A 20,311-nucleotide genomic window follows, 5' to 3' on the forward strand; every position below is an offset into this window, starting at 1 on the left:
CAACGATGATCTCCAATTGTCCAAATTTACCCAATCCTTTTTTTTAGTTATTAAGATAAATCTAAAGGCAATAAATAAGTTATGGAGCCTATCTGAAAAGATGTCTGATAACAGTTTGATCCTGTATGTATCTCTATTCAGTATCAGGAGGCACCAGGAGCGACGCGCCATCCTGACACCAATCCTGACTGACTTTTCTGTTCGGGTCACTGCTGCCCCAGCCATCATCTTCAGCAAGAATCTATCCCCTGACTGTGGACAGGCAGAGGTCAGTATCCACTCAGCATAGCGTTTAATGTATCCAGCATTGCATCTTCTTGTATTTTCTTGATGTCCTTCTCTTTTAAGTCCCCCTTTACTTAAAAGTGTGTTTTTCTTTCCTTATGTCCCCTAAAATGTCTGACTATGACTATGCTGACCTGTATCTGTGTAAAGTTCGTCACTAGTGAGGTTTTTTCACATTCCTCTACTGCCGGGGGGCATATCTGTGTACTTTCCTAAAATCTGAGATTCAAACGTATGTCGGGCAAGCTAGATTAGGTATGTCACTTACAGAGTTGGGTATAATGCGTTACTTTGTAAGTACTTTGATTACTTTTTGCAGTAACAAGTAACCTAACGCGTTAGTTTGCTGTTTGAGTAATCAAATTCTTGACTACATTTTCAAACAAGCAATCAGTTACTTCCATTACTTTAAGAACGCTGGTCCTTCAGCTCCGAAACAGCAACGACTGTCTTTTGGTTCTAATAATGGAGATAACGTTAAACCTATCAGTCCGAAAGAAGTCATGAAGCTTGTAGCTAGCTACAGGGAGAAGAAATGCTGCCATTGTCTATGGTGGAGTCTAAAAAAAGGTGGAGGAGGACTTGCTGACAGACAGGTCAGACTCCGGACTTGTATTATGCCTGGTACACACTACACGACTTTTCTGCCCATTCTGACAGTCACTATGTCACATTACACGATTGTGGAGTCATAAAATTGTGCCGTGACTTGGCCGACAGACATGACACACTACAGGATGGTACTCACCAATTATCCCTGGTCGTCTTTCGCGACGTGTGTGATGTCATCGGGTTATTCTTGTCCTATTTTTATTACTTTTACTATCATCTGAGTCACTGTGTCTGTTCATGTGCCAGCCCAAATGTTGTTGTAGTCACCTAAAAGCATCAGCAGATGGCAGGAGCTACATTTGAAGTACCGTACATAAACATGCAAGCTACTGTATCCTCCACAACCAAGCTCCTATAAATGTTTCACAATAAAAGCCTATTTAGAAAATGGAGGGATTCTCTCAGCCGAGGTTATAAGGGGCTTTTAATTTGAAACAAATTCAGGAAGTGTTGAGTTTGAAATGACAGCGCGATGTGTGAACTTTATAAAGACAGTGGGAGCGGATAAAAAGTAAAAATATAAAGACACAGAGGGATTAATAAATAATGGACCGTCTATAATGTAGTTTGTTTCAAATGAAGCTGGGAGCCTCTGCAGTTGTGGTGAGTAAAGCCCCACCGCTATTTGTTAATGTTATTACTTTATGTCCGACCATGAGGATGTAACATTGTTTGCTAGCTTGATGCTAATGACAGTAATGTTACTCACTGGGTTGACAAAGTGCCTCTGCAGTTTCACACCATCATGTCCCCCTTTTACTCTGTGTGGTAACATCCCTAGAGGAAATATTAAAAAAGCTGGGGTGTTGTTGTCATACAGTTGTCTACGGCAGCAGATCGTTCTGTGTTTCTACTGGTCAAAGTGATGGCTGTGATGGGAGAATTGGATCTCAGTGAAGGGCAAGTGGTCCATTACTTGAAAAAAATGTAGGCTTAGCGCCCTGTGGTCCATTGGCCAATAGGAGATGTAGAATACTCAAAAGTACTTTAAAAGTGCTTGAGTTACTTTTCATAGGGAATAACGTTGGATGTACTTTAAAAGTATTTGAGTTACTTTACTCAGGGAGTAACGCAGTAAAGTAACTGGTTACTTTAAAAAAAGTAACGCAGTAAAGTGCTTTGATTACTTTAAAGTAACCCTTTTCCAACTCTGGTCATTTAATATGAAAGCAAATTGCTGTCTAATACGGGTAACACGTATCGATGGGTAACGCACTTCAACACAACACCGGCAAAAAAACCTGAAACCTCCAGCGGAGGACTTTCTGGATGTACCTCACACTTGAGCTTCCTTCCACTAACTTCTAAAACCCCACTGTAGTACATATTATTGTATCTTTCTCAAACACTAATGTTTCGCCAGCCGCTGCCAATCGATCCACGAACAGGACTGGAAATTAGCACCAGCCATCAGCCACATGCTGGTAAAACTCTGAAAGTGGCTGCTAGATTTGCTTCACTCACAAGCCAAAAAACAAACAATCTACTGAGTAGTGGGTAGATTTTGGAATCCACCAGCCACAGTGGCAGGTGGACCAAAAAAGTTAATGTCCAACCTTGCGACAAGCTAACAAACAACTTAAACAAATAAAAGATGCTAACTAACATACACTTAGCATTACTTACCATTACATACATCTGCTAGTTGCCAGTTTTGGTAAACAACAAACCTAGTGCCAGCAGTGCTGGAGAAAGTGAAAAGCAGAAAGAAAGTGAAAAGCAAAAGTGAAATCTGCCCTAAGCAGCGATGGTGGGTGAGGCGTAGGCCAGATCCAGATTTCCTAAATGAGGGATAAAAGAATAGATGTGCTTCTGAACCCTTTTCAGAGTTTCTGTTTTGTTGTGTTTGCTTTTTTTAAAACTTTGTGTGGGAGAACCATGTTAAACAAAATATGAATCATAGCAGAGTATTTGTACATACTTTAAAATGTGTATGGGAGGACTTCAAGAGTATACTGTGGAAAGCTAATTAACACAGTCAAAGTAAAAGCAAAAAAGATACATTTTATCATCAAAATTTAGGAGGAAGATTTTCTTTTTTTTTCTCATTTAGACTTTTATTGGCAGCCAAAAATTTAACATAATATAACAATACATGATATTTCCAAGTTAATAATATGGAGGAAGATTTTCTAAGTAACTTTCAGTGAGTCAGAGGTTGCATATTTTTCTTTGCAGAGGTTTGTTCACCGCTTACACTGACATTTAAGGTCCTTTGACCATGACCTGTTATAACCCTGATTGTAACCATTACTCTTGCAATCCGTTGTCCATATGAAAATAGACATTGATTATGTGAGATGTCAGAAGTATTTACGGTTTGCCTCCTAACATACAGTAACTTCCTCATTAGGAATCCCTCCGCCAGCTCGCCGTGTAATGGAGGCTTTTTGACCCACAGAGTTCGAACCTTTCTGCTTATACAGCTGATGTTTTCTGGCACAGCTCTCTGAGACTTCCTGCCTCTTTGATGCCTCGTCGGTCCACACTAACGTGCCCCTTGACAATGTGTAACAGCTAATCCATAGTTTGCTCTGACACGCACACACACACACACACACACACACACACACACACACACAATGTGAATTGTATGAGTCCCTGAGATATGGAGACTCAGGGCCAGTAACAACAGAAACAGGACTTTGAACTACGTAGTGTAGATGAATTACAACAATTTGTATAATTTTATTAATATTTATTTTTAACTAACCTCCAGGTGCTTTTAAAAGATTCATGCATGCTAACCACATAAATGTAACAGTTATCTTAATTCAATTATTAATGTATTCATTATAATCTACAGTAGATGTTGTACATCTTCAGTCTACAGTCCAAACTGTCATTCATCCAGGCAACATATTCAATAACTATTATTGTAACCTTATGATGTAATGACCTTGTGTGTTAATGTAAGTGCTACTACTACTACTTATACTACTAATAATAACAGTAATAATCATAATCATAATGATTATACAATATAATATATTCTATATATCTAAAAGAGAGAAAGCAAAAACAAATTGTGATATTTGATGATTCGTTCAATACTGAATAAAATATTAACAATCCTTTTTATGTTTTTTAAACAGTGGGTTTGAATAGATTATGTTTACACAGTAGTTGCCAAATACCATTGTGTGTAGTTACTGTAGGTTTGGCCCGTGTGTGTGTGGTTCAACCCAGAGTGTTAGTGAGTGATATCCTGTTAGATGTAGCCTCCAGGCTGAGGTTTGAACTGCTGGCTGTGGGTGGGACCCTGGAGAGGACAGATGGAAGAGGGGAAGGAGGGAACAACTGAGCTAAAGGGAGCAAGATAGAGGGGACACGGAAAGTAAATACACCAAGAGTATAAAAGTTTAAAAAAAAGAGAGAGAAGCGGTGAATGAGGTCACAAACAATCCTGATGTGTTATCGAATATGTCTTTCCTGCTCTCTCCACCCACGCCCCTCTTTTCATTTCCCTCTGTGCTATCTCCTTCATCTCTCTAGGAGGTGGTGGTGTGTGGCCACTCTCTGGAGGTAAATGTGACCAGCAGTCTGGATTTCTACCTCAGCGTTGCCCAGGTGCAGCTCCTTCAGCAGCTTCTCAGAGAAAACATGGTGGGAATGGAGGCTCCTGAGAAAAGTGCTGAGGTATGTGCTGTTATCAACAACAATCTTTCAACTCAGCATGTCTTTCCACTTCTTCAGTCTTTAGTTTGTCAGAGGTATATAATATGTATGTGTTGTACTCAGAATCACTCTCACACACACACACACACACACACATAAGGTCGTAAGGCCGGGCCCCACAGTAGTTATAGTTACATGCTCACACATCACATCTTGGCCCTCAGATCACCTCTCCCTTGCTGTTAATCTTCTTGAAGTACCACAGTGTGACATACCTCCATTTACAAATCACTGCATGGGGCTACGCCAGTTTCACTCAAAAATACATCACAACCGTTTCCCTGATACGGTGCCCCTAACCATCGCCCCTCACTATTTTGGGTGAATCTAACACATTTAAATATTTACTCACTCAGAGCAAGGCAGTTCTCTAATGTGACCTTAGTTTACTGCGCTGCACTCAGCTGCAGCTTTCAGGGCCCTTCCTATTGTTTACAGGACAGGGAGCTCCCAGGCGCCATTTGCCCTGTCTGACCGCTTAATAAAACTTTCTAATGGAACACAATATAAAAATATTTACCAGCTGTGGCGAGGATGGGAGTCATAGAGGAGGGAAGGGGACAGGGGAGAGAAGAAGAGGGGGAATGGGATGAAATTAGTTGACGGAGTGATTTTACTGTTATCTCCACTCAGGATTCTTTACGGGAGGATGGGTGTACTGACGTGCAGTGACTGCGTCAGATGACTCAGACCCTGTAAGGGCTTCTGTGAAGTGACGTTGTTGGCTTCCTGGGGGGCCACTACAAGCATTACTATCATTTATATAAAATACATTCACTGATTTGGCTGTTGAAAGCAAAACAACTTCATAAAATTAAATATTAAAAAGGAAGTTTTGCAATCATAGAAGCTTATGAGAGAAGACATGGTGTGAAGTTTGCTGACTTCTTTTATTATTCTTTTTTTTAGTTATTTATACAGTTAGTCCTAAGGAGGTGCCTGCTGTGCATCTGGTTCTGATTTAGGTGATCTCGGAGCCCTCACCCCTGACTTGTAATGATTCATGGCTTGATTCTGTTGAGGGGCAGCTAACGGCTGTAGAGGGTTCATCCAGGTTCATGGCACGTTGAGAAAGTTCAGCAAGCAGCTATTCTGGGAGGTCCATTGGCAACTGTTTTAAAATTAGAAAATGTGGTTACCTTTATGTTTTTTAAGGCAATGTAAACTGAGCATTTTTTCCACCAACAGCTAGCTTCACATACACAAAAAAACCTTCCTCTATGATTTCATTTTTATGTGCATTTGTGCTGAGCAACTCCAGCCGGAGGAGCTGGGGATTAAGGGAATTGCTCAAGGGCACTGTGACAGTAGCTGCAAAGTGTTATGTTCTTTTCCCCCGGCCATGTTTCCTAGTTTATCCAAAGATGGGAACAGTCAACTTTTTGTTCATAAATTCACATCTAACCGCTGTGTTATTGCTGCCTTCAGTGGGATTAAGTGAAATTGAAATGACCCATAGGTCCAGAGTGATGTAATATAATGATCATCCATCCACTATTGAGAAATGAAGTATATATGCTTGGGAAAATTCCTCTGCTTTCATTTAATATTGGCTTTTTGGTCACAGTTGTTGGGAACTCTCACTGTTTCACTTTTTACTTTTATTATACCATATTAATTTCAGGTGCATTATACCATATTCTTTACTCATTTCGTTTTATAGTAGTGCCATTATGGAGTGTAACAGTATCATTAACACTGAGGTCAGTCAGTGTGTGTCTTCACCTCTGTGCAGCTGCAGAGCATGGAGGTTACTCTGAATAAATGTGCTCTGGCTTTAGCTTTTTGGACACTCTCTGTAAAACCATTTGTACCTCCATCTATCTCAGTGTCGTAAGTCTTTTGGCCACCGCATCTGTCCGGCTGCTTGGCCCAGAACCTGCAGAAGGGAGGTCAGTGTGACTAAGACATGATCGGGTCTGGTGTGTTCATGCCTTCAGAAGCTCATTCCACAAGCTGCAGAGCCCTCTAGTGGTGGGTTTAACTACAGCACCATGACTCTACGTGCTCAGACCCTGGCTCCTGAGCGCTGCTTCTCTTCACTCACAGTCTGCTCTGCCAGCAGCCTGTCTACCCCCTGCAAACACATTAGACACACCACCATCAAATAATATCAGTAGTATGTGCCCTGACATTGTTTGGAATATGAGTTTGGAACAGGTAAAGACTTTTGATGGAGTTAGAATAGACTAACTGAATAGAATAAAACAGATGCTTCTCCACCCCCTGCTAACAGATTACAAATAGTAATCATAAAGTTCAGATGTATTTCCATTGCCAGTTTCCACCATGCCAGAATCTGGATTTGGTGCATGTATCTGTCTTCTTCTTTTTCTTTTTTTTTTTTTTTAATTCAAACCCAACTTCCGTAATGATATTTATAGTATTTGACAGTTTTGTTTGTACTTCCTTTATACAACCTGTTCAAAGGATTCAATTAAAAACAGGTCCTGGATCTCAAGCATCTGGTACGGGGGAATTGTTTTTGTTGTTGTGCTTCAATAAAGCATCTCCGCTCTCACAGTCAGCACTGTCCCCTGAAAGAGTTTAAATTAAACACCGCTCCCTGCTCACTCTCTCTTATTTCCAAATCCTTTCCTCTCTTTTTTTTATCCATTTATTTTTTTCCTAGACATTTTGAGAACACACTGTTTGCCTCGAACAGATTCTCCACAATCCCGGGCACTGATTTCAAACAGTTCCCCTCGCCCCTCACAGCTGTGTTTTATTGTCTGGGTTAATGAATTTGTTTTGTAGGGGCTTTTGGGTTCCCTGGCAGTGGTGAGGCGAGCCAGGCGCGTGGGCAATATGTGTGAGCCTTGTGTGTGATTGCAGTCATTTCTAGTTACTGAGCTGTGCTTTGAGAGAATCTGTCCACACACATACACACATTTATTATGACCTTTTCATGCATACACAGCAACGCTGTCCAAGATTATTTTCTCAGAATCTGTGTTTTCTGTGTCATTGTGCATTGTAGCCAGTTGTCCACAGTTCCCATACCAGTTTCCACTTAAATCATGATTGAAATGCAGAGCAAATGCACCATGATTTCTTAGCAGTCCATAAGCAGATTTGTTGCTCTATAAGTCAAGGCATTATTAGGATGTTTATCGCAGCATTAGCTACGGTCCGTCACAGTTTGACTTCATCTCTGTATTTTTTGGTTGATGTTAATGATGATAAAGTGAGGCTGGGTTGAGATCAGGCAGCTTTCAGCAGCAGGAGGTCTCACAGTCAGGGAGCTATGAATAGATGATAGAGCAGCTTCTGGGACTTATCTCACCGCTCTGTCATCGGCACTGTCACCCAGCAACACAGAAGTGTATACCCTCACACACACACACACACACACACACACACATGTGCACATGCATACACATGGTCCCCACATTCTCTGCATGGTAACTGCCAGCAGCAGCCTTTTATTTGGGAGCCAATACTATAATACTACTTTATGACTGAGCAGCTGACCTGTGTGTGTTTGTTTGTGTGTCTGCATTCTGTGCGTCAGCTCTGCTATGACGTTATTTGTTCTTCAGAAAGAACGACAGAGAAGTTAATGGCTTCGTGTGAAAGTGTGCAAATCTGCATCTTCCCAGCAGCTTCTCGTTCTAGTCTCTTTTAACCACCACTTCTTCCTCCACATGTGTCTGTGTGCGTGCGTGCGCGCGCACACACACACACACACACACACACACACACACACACACTATATCATTCTCTTATTTGCCACATCCATGCCATCCATTCCTTAAAACATATTTTATAGTGTAACCTCTCGTTGTTGCCATCACTGTCTGGTTGTCATGTAGTTGCCACAATGACAAGCTCCCAAAGTATTTTAGTAATGTCCCAAACTGGTTAAGAGCCAAAATAGAGAATATTTTTAAAAATTGCTTCCATCGTCCCAAGTTGGTATGTCTCTCTCTCTCTCTCTTTCTCACACACACACACACACACACACACACACACAAGCAGAGGCAGCTCGGGTCAGCCATGTGCTTGTACCACAGTGTGAGAGGAAAATACCCTCTGGTGCAGGGGAAGTCCCGCTCGGCTTCATCCTCCACCTCATCCTGGGATGATTACACGCATGGGAAACAGGGCTTTAGACTTCCTCCAACACTCATGCACTTACACACACACACACACACACACACACTGATGCCAGTGCACACACAAACACACACTAAGGCAGCACCCAGGTTCAGGACAAGGTATCAGGCCTCACAGGAACCTCTGAATTACAGTTTTTAGTAGACACACATGGGGAAAACCTCCCAATCACCCATTACCTGCCTTATCTCTATTCTTCCTCTCTCCCTCTTTTCTCTCTTTTCTCTTCTTTCCTTCCTTTTTGTATCACTTACCACATCAGTTGGCATTGTGAGGCTATGTGCAACTCCATCTACCACCTACTTTGTCTTTCCTACTCAGTCTCTGGCATCTTTTAACCTTCATCCAACTCTTCCTTCATTCCACTTTTTATCACTTCTCCTCTCTTTTCCATGCTGCCCGTCCTCTCTCATTCATCTGTTTTTCCCTCGTGGGACTGGCACAGCTCCTGGTTGGAAAAGTGTTGGTGCTTCCAGAGCTGGCTAGTTAAGTAGTGAGCTGGCTGACAGTGGAGAGGGTCCCTCCTCTGGAGACAGATAGAATTTGACAGTCTGTAGATTATGATAATACTGTACTCTTACATCTGTGTAGTCTTAAACGCCTGCGTTGAGGATGCACACAAGCTGCACTGTCTGTCACGCAAAGCTGGACTAATGCAGCACTATAGACAGCGGAGCAGATCGGCAGCCAAGACGAACCGCTGTGAGAAGTGAATTTACAGTAGGCACGAGCTCGCCGGTCGGTAGCTGGTTTGGTTTGTCAGTGGGTTTGGACAGCAGTTTGAGGTTATTAGTGGGGAGGAGGCAGTGTTTTACAGATGCATGTTTTTTCGACATCGCCCACACAACCACTCTCAACTACAGTTACATGCGTTTGTACAGTAAGGTTTTTTTTTTTTTGGATTTTTTTTTTTTTGGTATTATTGTTTCATAGATTTTATGGTAGTCTAATTTAGGAGATGATGCAGTGTCAAAGCTTTACACTGTTGTATTTGTCTTTTCATCAAAAGGCCAAACTGTGGCATAGATCAACAGTCAGAAAAGATCTCAAATTTCCCTAAACTAACTTGCTTGCTTTCAGATAAATAGAATAATAAAAACTATGAAATAAGTGAAGACCTTTCTGCACTTCAGTCTTCACTCCAAATGCTACTAAGTGTTACACTGTGGGAGAATGGAAGCTCGGTGACCTATCCTGCCCTGTTGTATAACAATTTAGCTCTTGTTCATGTAGGAGTATTAGCTGAATGTCAAAAACACGGCTTATCTAAGCCATGGTGTTGTTGACAAGCTTGGCTCACTGAGCGACCTGGGGCTGGATCCTTGTCTGTGTATGTTTAAAGTAAACCATTTCCAAGACCGCTCCTCTTTGTGATGAGTGTTTCATATTGTCTCGTAGCTGTTGAGCTTTGAGAACTAAAGTCTCTCTCTCGACCTCCGATCCTTCCAGGACAGTGAGGTGTCAGAGGAGCTTTTATGTGCTCTTTTGGCCAACAGAAATAGGGAGACATCAGATGAGAGTGAAAATCCAAAGCATGGAAAGGGAACAGAGCAGACAGTAAGAGAGTGGAGACAGCTTGAGAGATGATGGCCAAATGACAGAGAATGCAAGAGGGAACAAGAAGGAAAAGGGAGAAATCCACGGAGATGAGACATGACACAGTGAGAAAGAGAGAGTCTGAATTTTGTGTTTGCTTTGATTCCTGGCTCTGTCCAAAGTATTTGTCTGTAAATGTGGGAGCTGACGTTCCTCAGAGGTCAGCCCTTAACCAGTCAACCTGGCTATTAACCCTCTCCGAGGGCCAGATCCCTTTCACCCTGACCTCTTCCCATCCTGCTTAGCTCTATTTTCCTTCGCCCTGTTGCTGCTGAGAGTAATAATAAATAAGGCTCCCTGCACAGCCATCTCCTTTTCCATTTTGGCTGACTTACATCTGTTAAGTAAGCGTCGTTGTCTCAGCTTATCTTAAACATACATATTTTCATAGTGTTCATCTCGCTGCCCTCCTTTTGTTATGAAAACTTATCTTTTTTTTTTTTTTTTTGGTTCATGTCTCACTGACCCTCCTGTGTGAATCAACTGCTAATTGACAGCCAGTCATAACAACTCACCTTGTCGGTTCAGCCCCCGCATCCCAGCCCACCTTCTTCTCAAAGCATAACCGTGGCACATTCTTAAATTGGCCCCTTGGAAACTCAATCTATTTGAGATCAGTAGCAGCTGAATTTGCTCTCCCCTCAATCGGTTTTGGCAAAATTGGCGTGAAAACTCCAGATAAAATCACAGAGGTTGGAATTCTATTAGAGCAGGGAAACAAACGCCGCCTTTGAGGAGAGGCAGTGGGCCCCCACTGTGAACCCTGGGATCGGGTGTCGACTCAGGTGAGGAGGAGTCAGGAGTGCCCTCTCTCTCTGCCTGCAAGGGAAATCGGGTCACACACCCAGGGGACCAGTAAAAGCAGGGCACACCAGGCCAACTAGTGCAGACACATATGTACACACCATGGTAGACTTTGTTCAGTGAAAAAGCCCAGAATTTTAGTCTGAAGAGGTGAAAAGAGGAAACTCTTTTTTTTCTCCTAACACCTGTATAAGCAAGATTCCACCTAGAATAACAGGTGATGGAGAGTATTGGGTTCTCACTCTGTAACTTGGATGGTGTAGTAAAAGTGTGTGTATGTATGCTATAGCATGTGTGGGTTTGCATGTGCATATACACATGTATGTGGATGCAAATGTTTGCATTTGACTATACAAATGTCTGCAAGTCTTGCAGTTGACTGGAGTACTACTGAGTTCCTCTTGGACTGCTTTCTTTAAACTAAATATTTATCCTAAAATTAAACCCTAAAAACTCACACAACATTCCAGGCTAGTGAAAGATTTTCCATGGGTGCAGGCACATTCTCTTTTTTTCATGTTTCTATGCTACTATGTGTTCCAGGTCTCATGAGGGTAAAATAATGTAATAATCAACAGCAATTTTGATAACTGATTAATTGTTTAAGTTGTTTTTCGAGCTTCTTAAATGTGAATATTGGCTGCATTGTCTGTTTTGTTATTGTAAACTGATTTTTTTGATCGTTGACTGAACAAAACAAGCTCTTTGAGGGCTCTGCAATATTGTGGTGGGTGTTTTTCCACTATTATTGACAGTCTATAGACCAGACAATTGGTTATTATACTCAAGGCATGAGTCGAAAATGGAACATGTCGTTGTTGAAATCTCGAAACCCATCTGCTATCATATAATCTCTGGGAGTAACAGCCAATATTTTGGGAGATCCAGTGTAGCCAGTGGATATGCAGGCCTCCCACATGCGCCGGTCAGTGTTTGTAGTTTGATTATCTTGGTCTAGTGTTCGGACCCTGTTTTTCAGGCTTTTACAGTTGGATTAGCAATATGAGACAGGTCCAGACAACATTTTGGCTAATCCCTATAGATCTAGATATAGATATAGATATAAATCCCTAAGATCTGCATAGAAAAAAGCTAAGGAAAAGTTAAATCATCATGAGACAATAGCTGATGGGTTATGAGGTTGCATTTTGCCCAATGACTTCTGCCTTTTTTGCTCTGCAGGCAACCAAAGCCTGCTCAAACATGATTGGTCATACTACTCAGACAACGGAAACCAGAACACTCCAAGTACTAAAATCGTGTTTCCTACAGATGCTGCATATATATGCAGATATATGTTTAAAGACATTATTGCAGCCCTAACTGTGAAATCAGTTGGACATGTCAGTACATGCTTAAAGAACGAAACATAATTCTATGTATACTGCCAGTGCTATCTATGAATGTATGTGTGAAATGAAGGATGTCTTTGTACTTACGACTTGTGACTGAAACCCGAGAGAGGCATGTAAACCCGAATGAAATCTAGGCAATGATAGATATGCACGGATAGGTGCCATGTAGCCACTTGAGGCCCAACTCCAAAACATAGCTCAGATGTTTTGGATGATCAAGAGGTGGGCTTGATTTTATACCTCACCTGTTTCAGTTTGTCTGTTTGGAGCTGCTCCAGTGGTTCAGATGTGCATGACAAAGATGAATCATTGCATGCACCTTGCATATTCCAACAGTTGGAACAGTCCACAAGCTAAACATCCATTCTTGATAATGTGTTCATTTGAGTTGCAGTACTTTTGAATTGCCAGTACTCAAGCCAGAACAGAAAAACGCATGTGTGTGGTGATGACTTAGTTTTGCAGTTTAATGTATTACAGGTGTTCTTCCAGTGTTGAACTCTGCTTCTGAATCCCACCAGTGCAGCCTAGTGATCAGGTCTTTAACACCTGAAATTGTTCCTCCTTCCACACTGTCCTCTTGACCTGTGCTTGTCTCATTCAGCCAATGTATCTTAACTTTTTTTAAATGGATTTTAACTTGGGTCTTTTTTGGAGGTGTCCTCTAGCCATGTCCTCTTTCCCCCCTTATCAAGGCCCTCCTCGCTAACTCAGATGAGGGGACAGGGGGTCTTGCATCATTCTCCTTTGAGAACCTAACATACAGTACATCAGAACCTTTGTCTCACTCAGCCCTGGGAGCACATCCAGAGAGAAATTAAAGGAAGATTACTTCAATCCTCCTCTTCTAATTTCAGCTCTGTAAATAGACAGCGAGCCAGGATTGTTCCTGTCTTCACGCTGCTCTTTGAATTTGTATGCAATCTTATGCACGTATCTTTGTGTGCACAGCAGTGTGTGTGTGTGTGTGTGTGCGCGCATGCACCCTTATTTCTGAATGTGTATACAAACTAGTGTGTGGTTGCAAGTATGTCCTTTTGCAACTGTGAATGTGTGTGCTGACTCCCCAGTGAGTGGGCTGATCACAGCAGCATCGCTCACAGTGTTCAGCAGACCACCTGGGGCTCATCTACCCTCCTCAACCCTGTCGTCTCACCTCGGGTCGCTGTTGTTTCTCTGCTGTTGCTGTTTCCCCATGACCTTGTTACTAAAGCAGAGAATACAGACATGGCCGCCAGGCAGCGCAGGGAGACGCTTCAGAGGAACACTTTATGACCTAATGAAAGGCATCTCCGCTGCTTTTTGAAGTCTCTCAGACGTCTGCTTTCGTGAACCGCCGAGCCCATGCTGAAGACAATGCAGTTTGAAGTCTCTTTTGTTGTTTGTTTGTTGAAAACATAATGCCAAAGCTAATGATGTTAAGTTGAAAGCTTGGATGAGTGATCTTGAGGGCCAAGCTGAAACCTGATGATTGCTCTGCTGCATAGCTCTCTGTTGTACCGAGAGTGTTTTCACTGTGTGCGTGCTTGTGAATTGTGGTGCGTTGCCACACTTCACTTTACCCACTAAATATAAACAGTGATGAAATGAAAAAGGAATCACACTGGGTCAGTGCTCTTACAACTGTTTCTTGATATGGACAAAACACACAATTAACAGACATTTTAAGTCAAATTGCAGATACAAATGATACTCTAAAACCTGCAGACTTTCTGAGAGATTACATATTTACTCACATGCAGGATTACTCACAGTAGCTTACCCACAGACTGACACTTCACACCCGCAACTTTCAGACACAAACGTTACCATCAAGCGGTCCTCACTCAGGGACTCATGGCATGTGTAAATACTGGAGCCTGAATATTAGGGACAGTGACAGCTAATGAGAGACAGTTGCTCTGTACTCCACTCCCATGGAAAAAAGAGAGGAGAAAGTTTAATGATGACTGCTGCTATGGAGACCAGGAACAGCAATTAAGACAGACCCAAGCTTGCCTCGGTCTCTCATTCACTTTTACTTTTGTTGTAGCGTGTCTTCTCTTCTCACCTTTCTCTCCACATCTGGCCTTCATCTTAATTTAATCAGTTACCAAATAAAATGTTAGGAGTCTGGTTGCAGTTGTCTAGGGATGTAAGACAAGGAGTTGATATAGATGTTTTTGTATTGCATGTACAAAAGCCATTCATCCATTTATCAGCCACATTTGTTCTGCCAAGTTCTCCATCTAGCTTTAGCCCCGTGATAACTTTATCATAAAAAGTCAGTGTCTTTGCTGTCCCTGCTTTGTTTACCATATGGCTGATATCTTGTTTATCATTAATGATGGAAGCATTTGGTGATAAAGTCCATGCAGCAGCATCCAATTCCAACCAACAGATTATGTCGGATGAGCAGAGAAAGCCTGTATATCATTTCTGAATACTTACATCATGACAGTTGAGCCACTTTCCCCATTTGTTTGTTTTCATTAACACACTCGTGGTGTTAATCTACAAATGGTCTTCTGGCATTTTTGAACACTTTCTTTACTGACTAATACAAATACATTGCATCCTGCTTATACAAACAGTCAGTGTTATTGTAGCGATACGGGGTAATTCCTGCATGTCCTCACAATCACCCCTAACCCAAGCATTGGATTTGATTGGTGGATCTGAATCGGGGTTTTGGTTAAGATTGGTGGATCTGTTGAGGATGACTGAAGCAATAAGTCTCCTGTTGAACTTTAAGGGTGGTGTCTGTCAGACCTTTTAAATCATTCTTGATTGCCAAAGCTTACAAGCGGGGCATGGTGGGTTTGGCGAGCTCCTCTGAGGGCCTGGAGTCGTACTGGGAAGGCCTTTAACTCAACGTGTCGAGCACAACACTGCAGCCTGCTGAATGTCAGAGCTCTGGATCCAGCCCTGCTGCACTAAGCAAAGGCAATCCGCATTCTATTTGTAAGCAAACTAATGTCATGTGCAGGGGTAGGAGAGAATTGGTTTTGAAGTTCAATCAATTATAAAACAGAGGCTTTGGCCGCCACATCTCCCAGAGCCAGGTTTTTGTTGAGCAGCATACTGTAGTTCCCCAGATGGACCATATTAACTCACTCTTTTCACAATTTTTCTTTTCATTCTCTAGCCTTTATCATATTGCATCTTTGTTTTTGAGCCAGGGCTTTTCCAAGCCATAAAGCAGCTGAAAACAGAAGAACATCATCTCTGTCTTCATGTTTTCTTGTCTGTTCATCTCTCCTTTGTTTTTTCCAGTTAGGTGTTTCACAGGCATTCCTCTATTTAGACCAGCCGTGTCATACTCAGTCCTCGCCTCTCCTCACTTCTCCTCCAGTAGGTCTTTCCGGATGGAAAGTGTTCCAACTGACCCAGCGCTTTAGGAATGTCAACATGCGTAAATTATTACTGTCACACGGATGTTTGCGTTCCCCCCTGTATGTCACATGGCATCAGGGGAACAAGAGAGTGTCTGACATGGTAAGCAAAATATTCTCGCAGTGTTATTTCTTTAATTCTATCCAAAGCACAGATTGAGGGGCTGAGGAGAGGTTAGGGTGCTTAGGGGCCTGGATTTTGGGAAGAGAGAACGAAAAGGATACTGTCTCTCATGCTGTTAAATCCTGGAGGAGTAATCCCACCCACCAGCATTACTTGGGTGGAGGGAGCTTGTTAAAATGGCCCCACTCGGCGCCCAGAGCTTTGGAGTACTCTGTGTTTAAAATACAGTTGACAGTCACTCTGAAGCACTCGGCATCCATTTGCAAGCTCTGGGGTCACGACCTTCCATTGCTTCTTTGTTGTGGTTCAGTTGAAGTGCATAGCAGGTTGCCTTTGTTATTGAAACAAAGTTGAATGTATTAAATGACTGCCTTTGATGCCCTTTTTTGCTTTGTGACCGCTGTTTTGGCGTACAAAGAGCGGTGACTTCATGTTATAAATGTCTTCCCCCCTCTGTTTTCCTCAAGAAAATGAGAGAATGAATTGCGGTCTTTATGGCATTTGGTTAAGTATTATTGTTATTATTTTTGATTAAAATGAGGTATTGCCGCATTGAGGTTTTCTTCCATCAGCACAAAAGCACAGAGGCCTGCTATCAGCTTTATGGCTCTGGTAAACAATAGCGGGTAGCACAGCAGGGGCCTAACCTGTAAACTGTGATGTAGTCAAGATACAGAAGTTAATTTCCATGCAGGCGTCCGCTAAGCAAGTAGCTCAACTGAATAGTTCTGTCAGCAAGATTAAGTAATATGACTTCCACGTTTTTCAATGGGAATTCTACTGTGGTTACAAGAGAACATGGGAAAACTGTGATAAACATTGTACAATTTTCAACACGAAGTGCATGCAAAGCAGCTCAGTTCCTAAGCTGACCTCACCTGACTACTATGACTACTGAAACCGCCTGCCACTGGTTTCATTTAGGTAGAAAAGTGCTACTAATTGCAGCTTGTTTTATCTCCACAGTCATGTCTGTTAAAGTTAATAAACAAGCATGTACATTGCTATGATTGAAAAGCCTGAGAGGTGATAGCCAGAAGTGGAAATATAGTACATGTGCAGTAACTTTTTCTTTTGTTTTTTTTGGAAGACAACATGATATGGTTAAGAAGTGTGTCTGTAATCTGTTTCTGGCTCTCCGTGACAACTCTGTCCCCGCATACTTCAAGGTTTTCTTTACCAACTGTAATTCTCTAATGATGTCAAGTGGCTGACCTTTTTCACTCAACACTAATGTTCAGGTTCTTTTTGTACCGCTGCCTTGACCGTCTCCCGCTATTAGCCCTGTTGTCACTTCCTAGTGAAGTCACTCAATCAACCTTTCCATTCACCAGTACTTTGATTATGTCATCAAGAGACATTAAACTTATTTAGCATTGATGTCCCGTTGTCATCATCGTTAACTGTCATGTGTTTTTAGTTGCATTTTGTACTTTCAGTTAAGTTTATTCATTTGTACTACAAGCAGGCTAAAAGCAGGGTGTTTTTTTTAATTTTATAACATGTTTTTATGTTATCCTTAAAATATAGTGAACATATATTTATGTCTTTTTCAGTGCTTTTTTGCCCCCCTTTTTTGGGTGCTTTTTGTGTCCCTGAAGCTAACTTGGGCACCCTTGAAGTTTTTATTATATAACTGGACTGGCTTCAGGCTTCACTGAGGCTATGTGGCTGTTAAATGGACCCTTTTGAAAGGAATAATAGTCACCTTTGTTACTTTGGCGTTATTTATTATAGTCTTTCCTGTCGACTTCTCTACCATCTAAAAACATCCACATTTTCATATTCCCTGATCTCTGAACCTGAATTGCAACCTACTTTTCATTCATCTGGAAACAATCAACTGCATATGTGGTATTCAGATGTAAAAGTTATGTTGTCATATTCAGCTAGCCAGCCAACACTGTAAACGGGTGGCATTTGGATGATGTGACATTTGCTTCCGCATATTAGCCTTCCTCTAGCCAAGCTGTTCTGAGTTACACTGACAGAAATAGGGGTCAGAAGTCGTACAGATGCACTCTGATATGATTGGCACTTGGGAGACTCATGGTTTCACACTTTGGGGATTATCCTCCATTTTCCAGAATGTTCTGCCTAGAGACTCTGAGGGGATGACCTCATGATTGGCCGGTGGGGGTTGGGGAGGGTGTGTGTGTGCGTAGTTGCATGATCGTGATCAACTAAGTCCAGAGAAAGATTGTATTGGGATCTGGAAACAGCGCTTCAGTGCAGCCATTATATAATATAATAGAAAGTAATGGTTGGAAAAGGGGATTTCAGCTGGGAACAGGCCTGCAGCTCCGGTGCATGTTTGTGTTCTGAATTTATTGCCTTCTGTCAATGAATAAATTGGCGAAAGGTTAAAGCATATAGACTACAGAGTCATGGGTTTATGTTTTCTGTGTATACCTGTTTTCTTTTTCAGTGAATTAGCAAAATATGGATAATACAACTGAGCCCAGAAACACAGGAAGGAATCCAGTTAAGTGCTATAAAAGTATAGCTGAGATCAAACTCTGGGAAAGCAACTGACTTCATGTGTGTTTATGTGTGCATGTTTGTAAATGCACAGATTGCACGCATTGATTCAAACTATATGAACAACTGTGTGCTGTGGTATGTTTTCTCATTGTCTCTTTCCTCTACGCCCCCAATTGTGTTCCCCATTATCCGTTATTCCACTTGTAAGCACATCTAAATATAGACCAAGAATTTGCTTAGGGGGCACTCTCTTAGTAGTGGTGGTTAAAGAGAAGACGGGGTATTTGCTGTAATTGTAAATGCATGTGTACTGCCTAAGCTTGGGAAGAGAGACAGAGAAGCGTAAAGAGTATCTGGCAGTTTCTACTGGCGCTTGCTCATTCCCAGCTGCCGTGCAGCTTATTTGTCCCTTCCAACGTGGGGCGCTCTTTGGAGTGGACGTTTTTTGCCTCTGCTGAATACCTTTTCAAATACCTCCTTACCTCAATACAAGTTTCACCCGCTTAACACAACACACATGGAGACAAGTCGAGGCCCTTTTTCTGCCTTCTCTCCCCTCCCCATTGCTTGGAAAATCTTACATTTCTACAGAAAAGAAGTGCACACATCCTGTCCTCATTAGGCCAGGGAAAGGAGAGGGATCTGGCAGGGCCGATCCTATAGAAGCCCCACACATGAGCCTGGACGAACAGAACAGAACAGGCAGGCGGGCAGGCATGCCGCAGCGTTTTATATGGCTCTTGTTCTTAGCCTTTGATGACACTGTTTAGAATAGGAAATATCTAATAAGTCAAGTATTCTGTCTAATGTGCTGCCAGTGGGTTTAGTATTTGCCTGGAGGTCTTGAAACACTATCTCCGCCACAGCAATAATATACATTTAAAATTCTCATGGAGTGGGTGGGAGGGAGCGATGTAGAGCGAGCAAGAGGGGGCAGCTCAGAGTACATGCTGTAATAGCAACCATGTGCAGGTTGAAGCAGACGAGGGTGGGATAGGATGGGACATACCTTGAGCCTTTTGAAAACTGTCTTTCTGTGTGTCTTCTTTGTTTTCTATTTGTTACCATCATGTTTCAAAAGACAACAGTAGCTTACTGAAACTGATGTTGGACCCATTGATATGAATGAAAAAGGCCTTAATAATGGGGTGACAGTGTTGCATGTGTTATTGGAAATGATAATAGGCCCAAGTCTCTTCATGATGCACCTGACAACCCGGCAGCGATTAGAGTGCTTAATTTATATGACTTAGTGGTTGAATGAACCAAAACGGTCTTACATTTTTACATGTGCCCTTCTCTTTTTCTGTATTTTCAGTTTCTGATGCTCTAAGTTCCGCTGTATGAGAGAAAAGGGAGTGCTTTTGTGGGAATGGTTTCAAGTGTTTCTTCTCAGCATCTACAAAATATTTTTTTATGCACTTGGGAAATTTTTGAAAAGTAAATGCTTCTGTTTGTCCCAGCTTGTTTTTCCCCACACGTGTCAGTTCTACATAAATATGTTGAGTTATTTATTATTTGATAGGTAGTGTTTAGTTTTATATATTTGTCTCGTTCATGTCCCCTGGGAGCCAGTGGCGGCTTCTTTATAGTTTTGAAGATGGCATGCTTTGGTAGCAGAATAAAGATGCCTGTTTTCATTGTTGCTTGAAGCCCAGCAACCTACTCACATTGATTTATATCATCTGTCACTGAAAGCTTTTTATTGCCACAACGGCTGGAACTCTCCCGACATCCGTTACTTGGAGCCAAGTTTAAAATCTCGGCTGCTTTAGACACAATACCACAGTCACTACACGAAACGATGTGATTTGCCGGGTGAGGCCCTTCTTAAAAGACATTTCCAATATTGCAAGAAGTGCAAAATGATTTTAAGACCG

At 42.0% G+C, this 20,311-nt stretch overlaps 1 protein-coding gene across 2 annotated transcripts in view; it reads left to right on the plus strand.

Moving 5' to 3' along the window:
• Nucleotides 1-20,311, plus strand: part of vps13b (vacuolar protein sorting 13 homolog B) — a 354,297-nt gene that overhangs the window by 235,865 nt on the left and 98,121 nt on the right. For both annotated transcript variants that reach the window (XM_078171989.1, XM_078171988.1), the window contains exons 33-34: nt 142-268; nt 4,393-4,536. In XM_078171989.1, the coding sequence (XP_078028115.1) occupies nt 142-268; nt 4,393-4,536 (271 nt within the window). The remainder of the gene's footprint in view (nt 1-141; nt 269-4,392; nt 4,537-20,311) is intronic.

Source organism: Epinephelus lanceolatus, chromosome 10 (genome assembly GCF_041903045.1).
Source record: "Epinephelus lanceolatus isolate andai-2023 chromosome 10, ASM4190304v1, whole genome shotgun sequence".
In the NCBI taxonomy this organism is placed as follows: Eukaryota; Metazoa; Chordata; class Actinopteri; order Perciformes; family Serranidae; genus Epinephelus; species Epinephelus lanceolatus.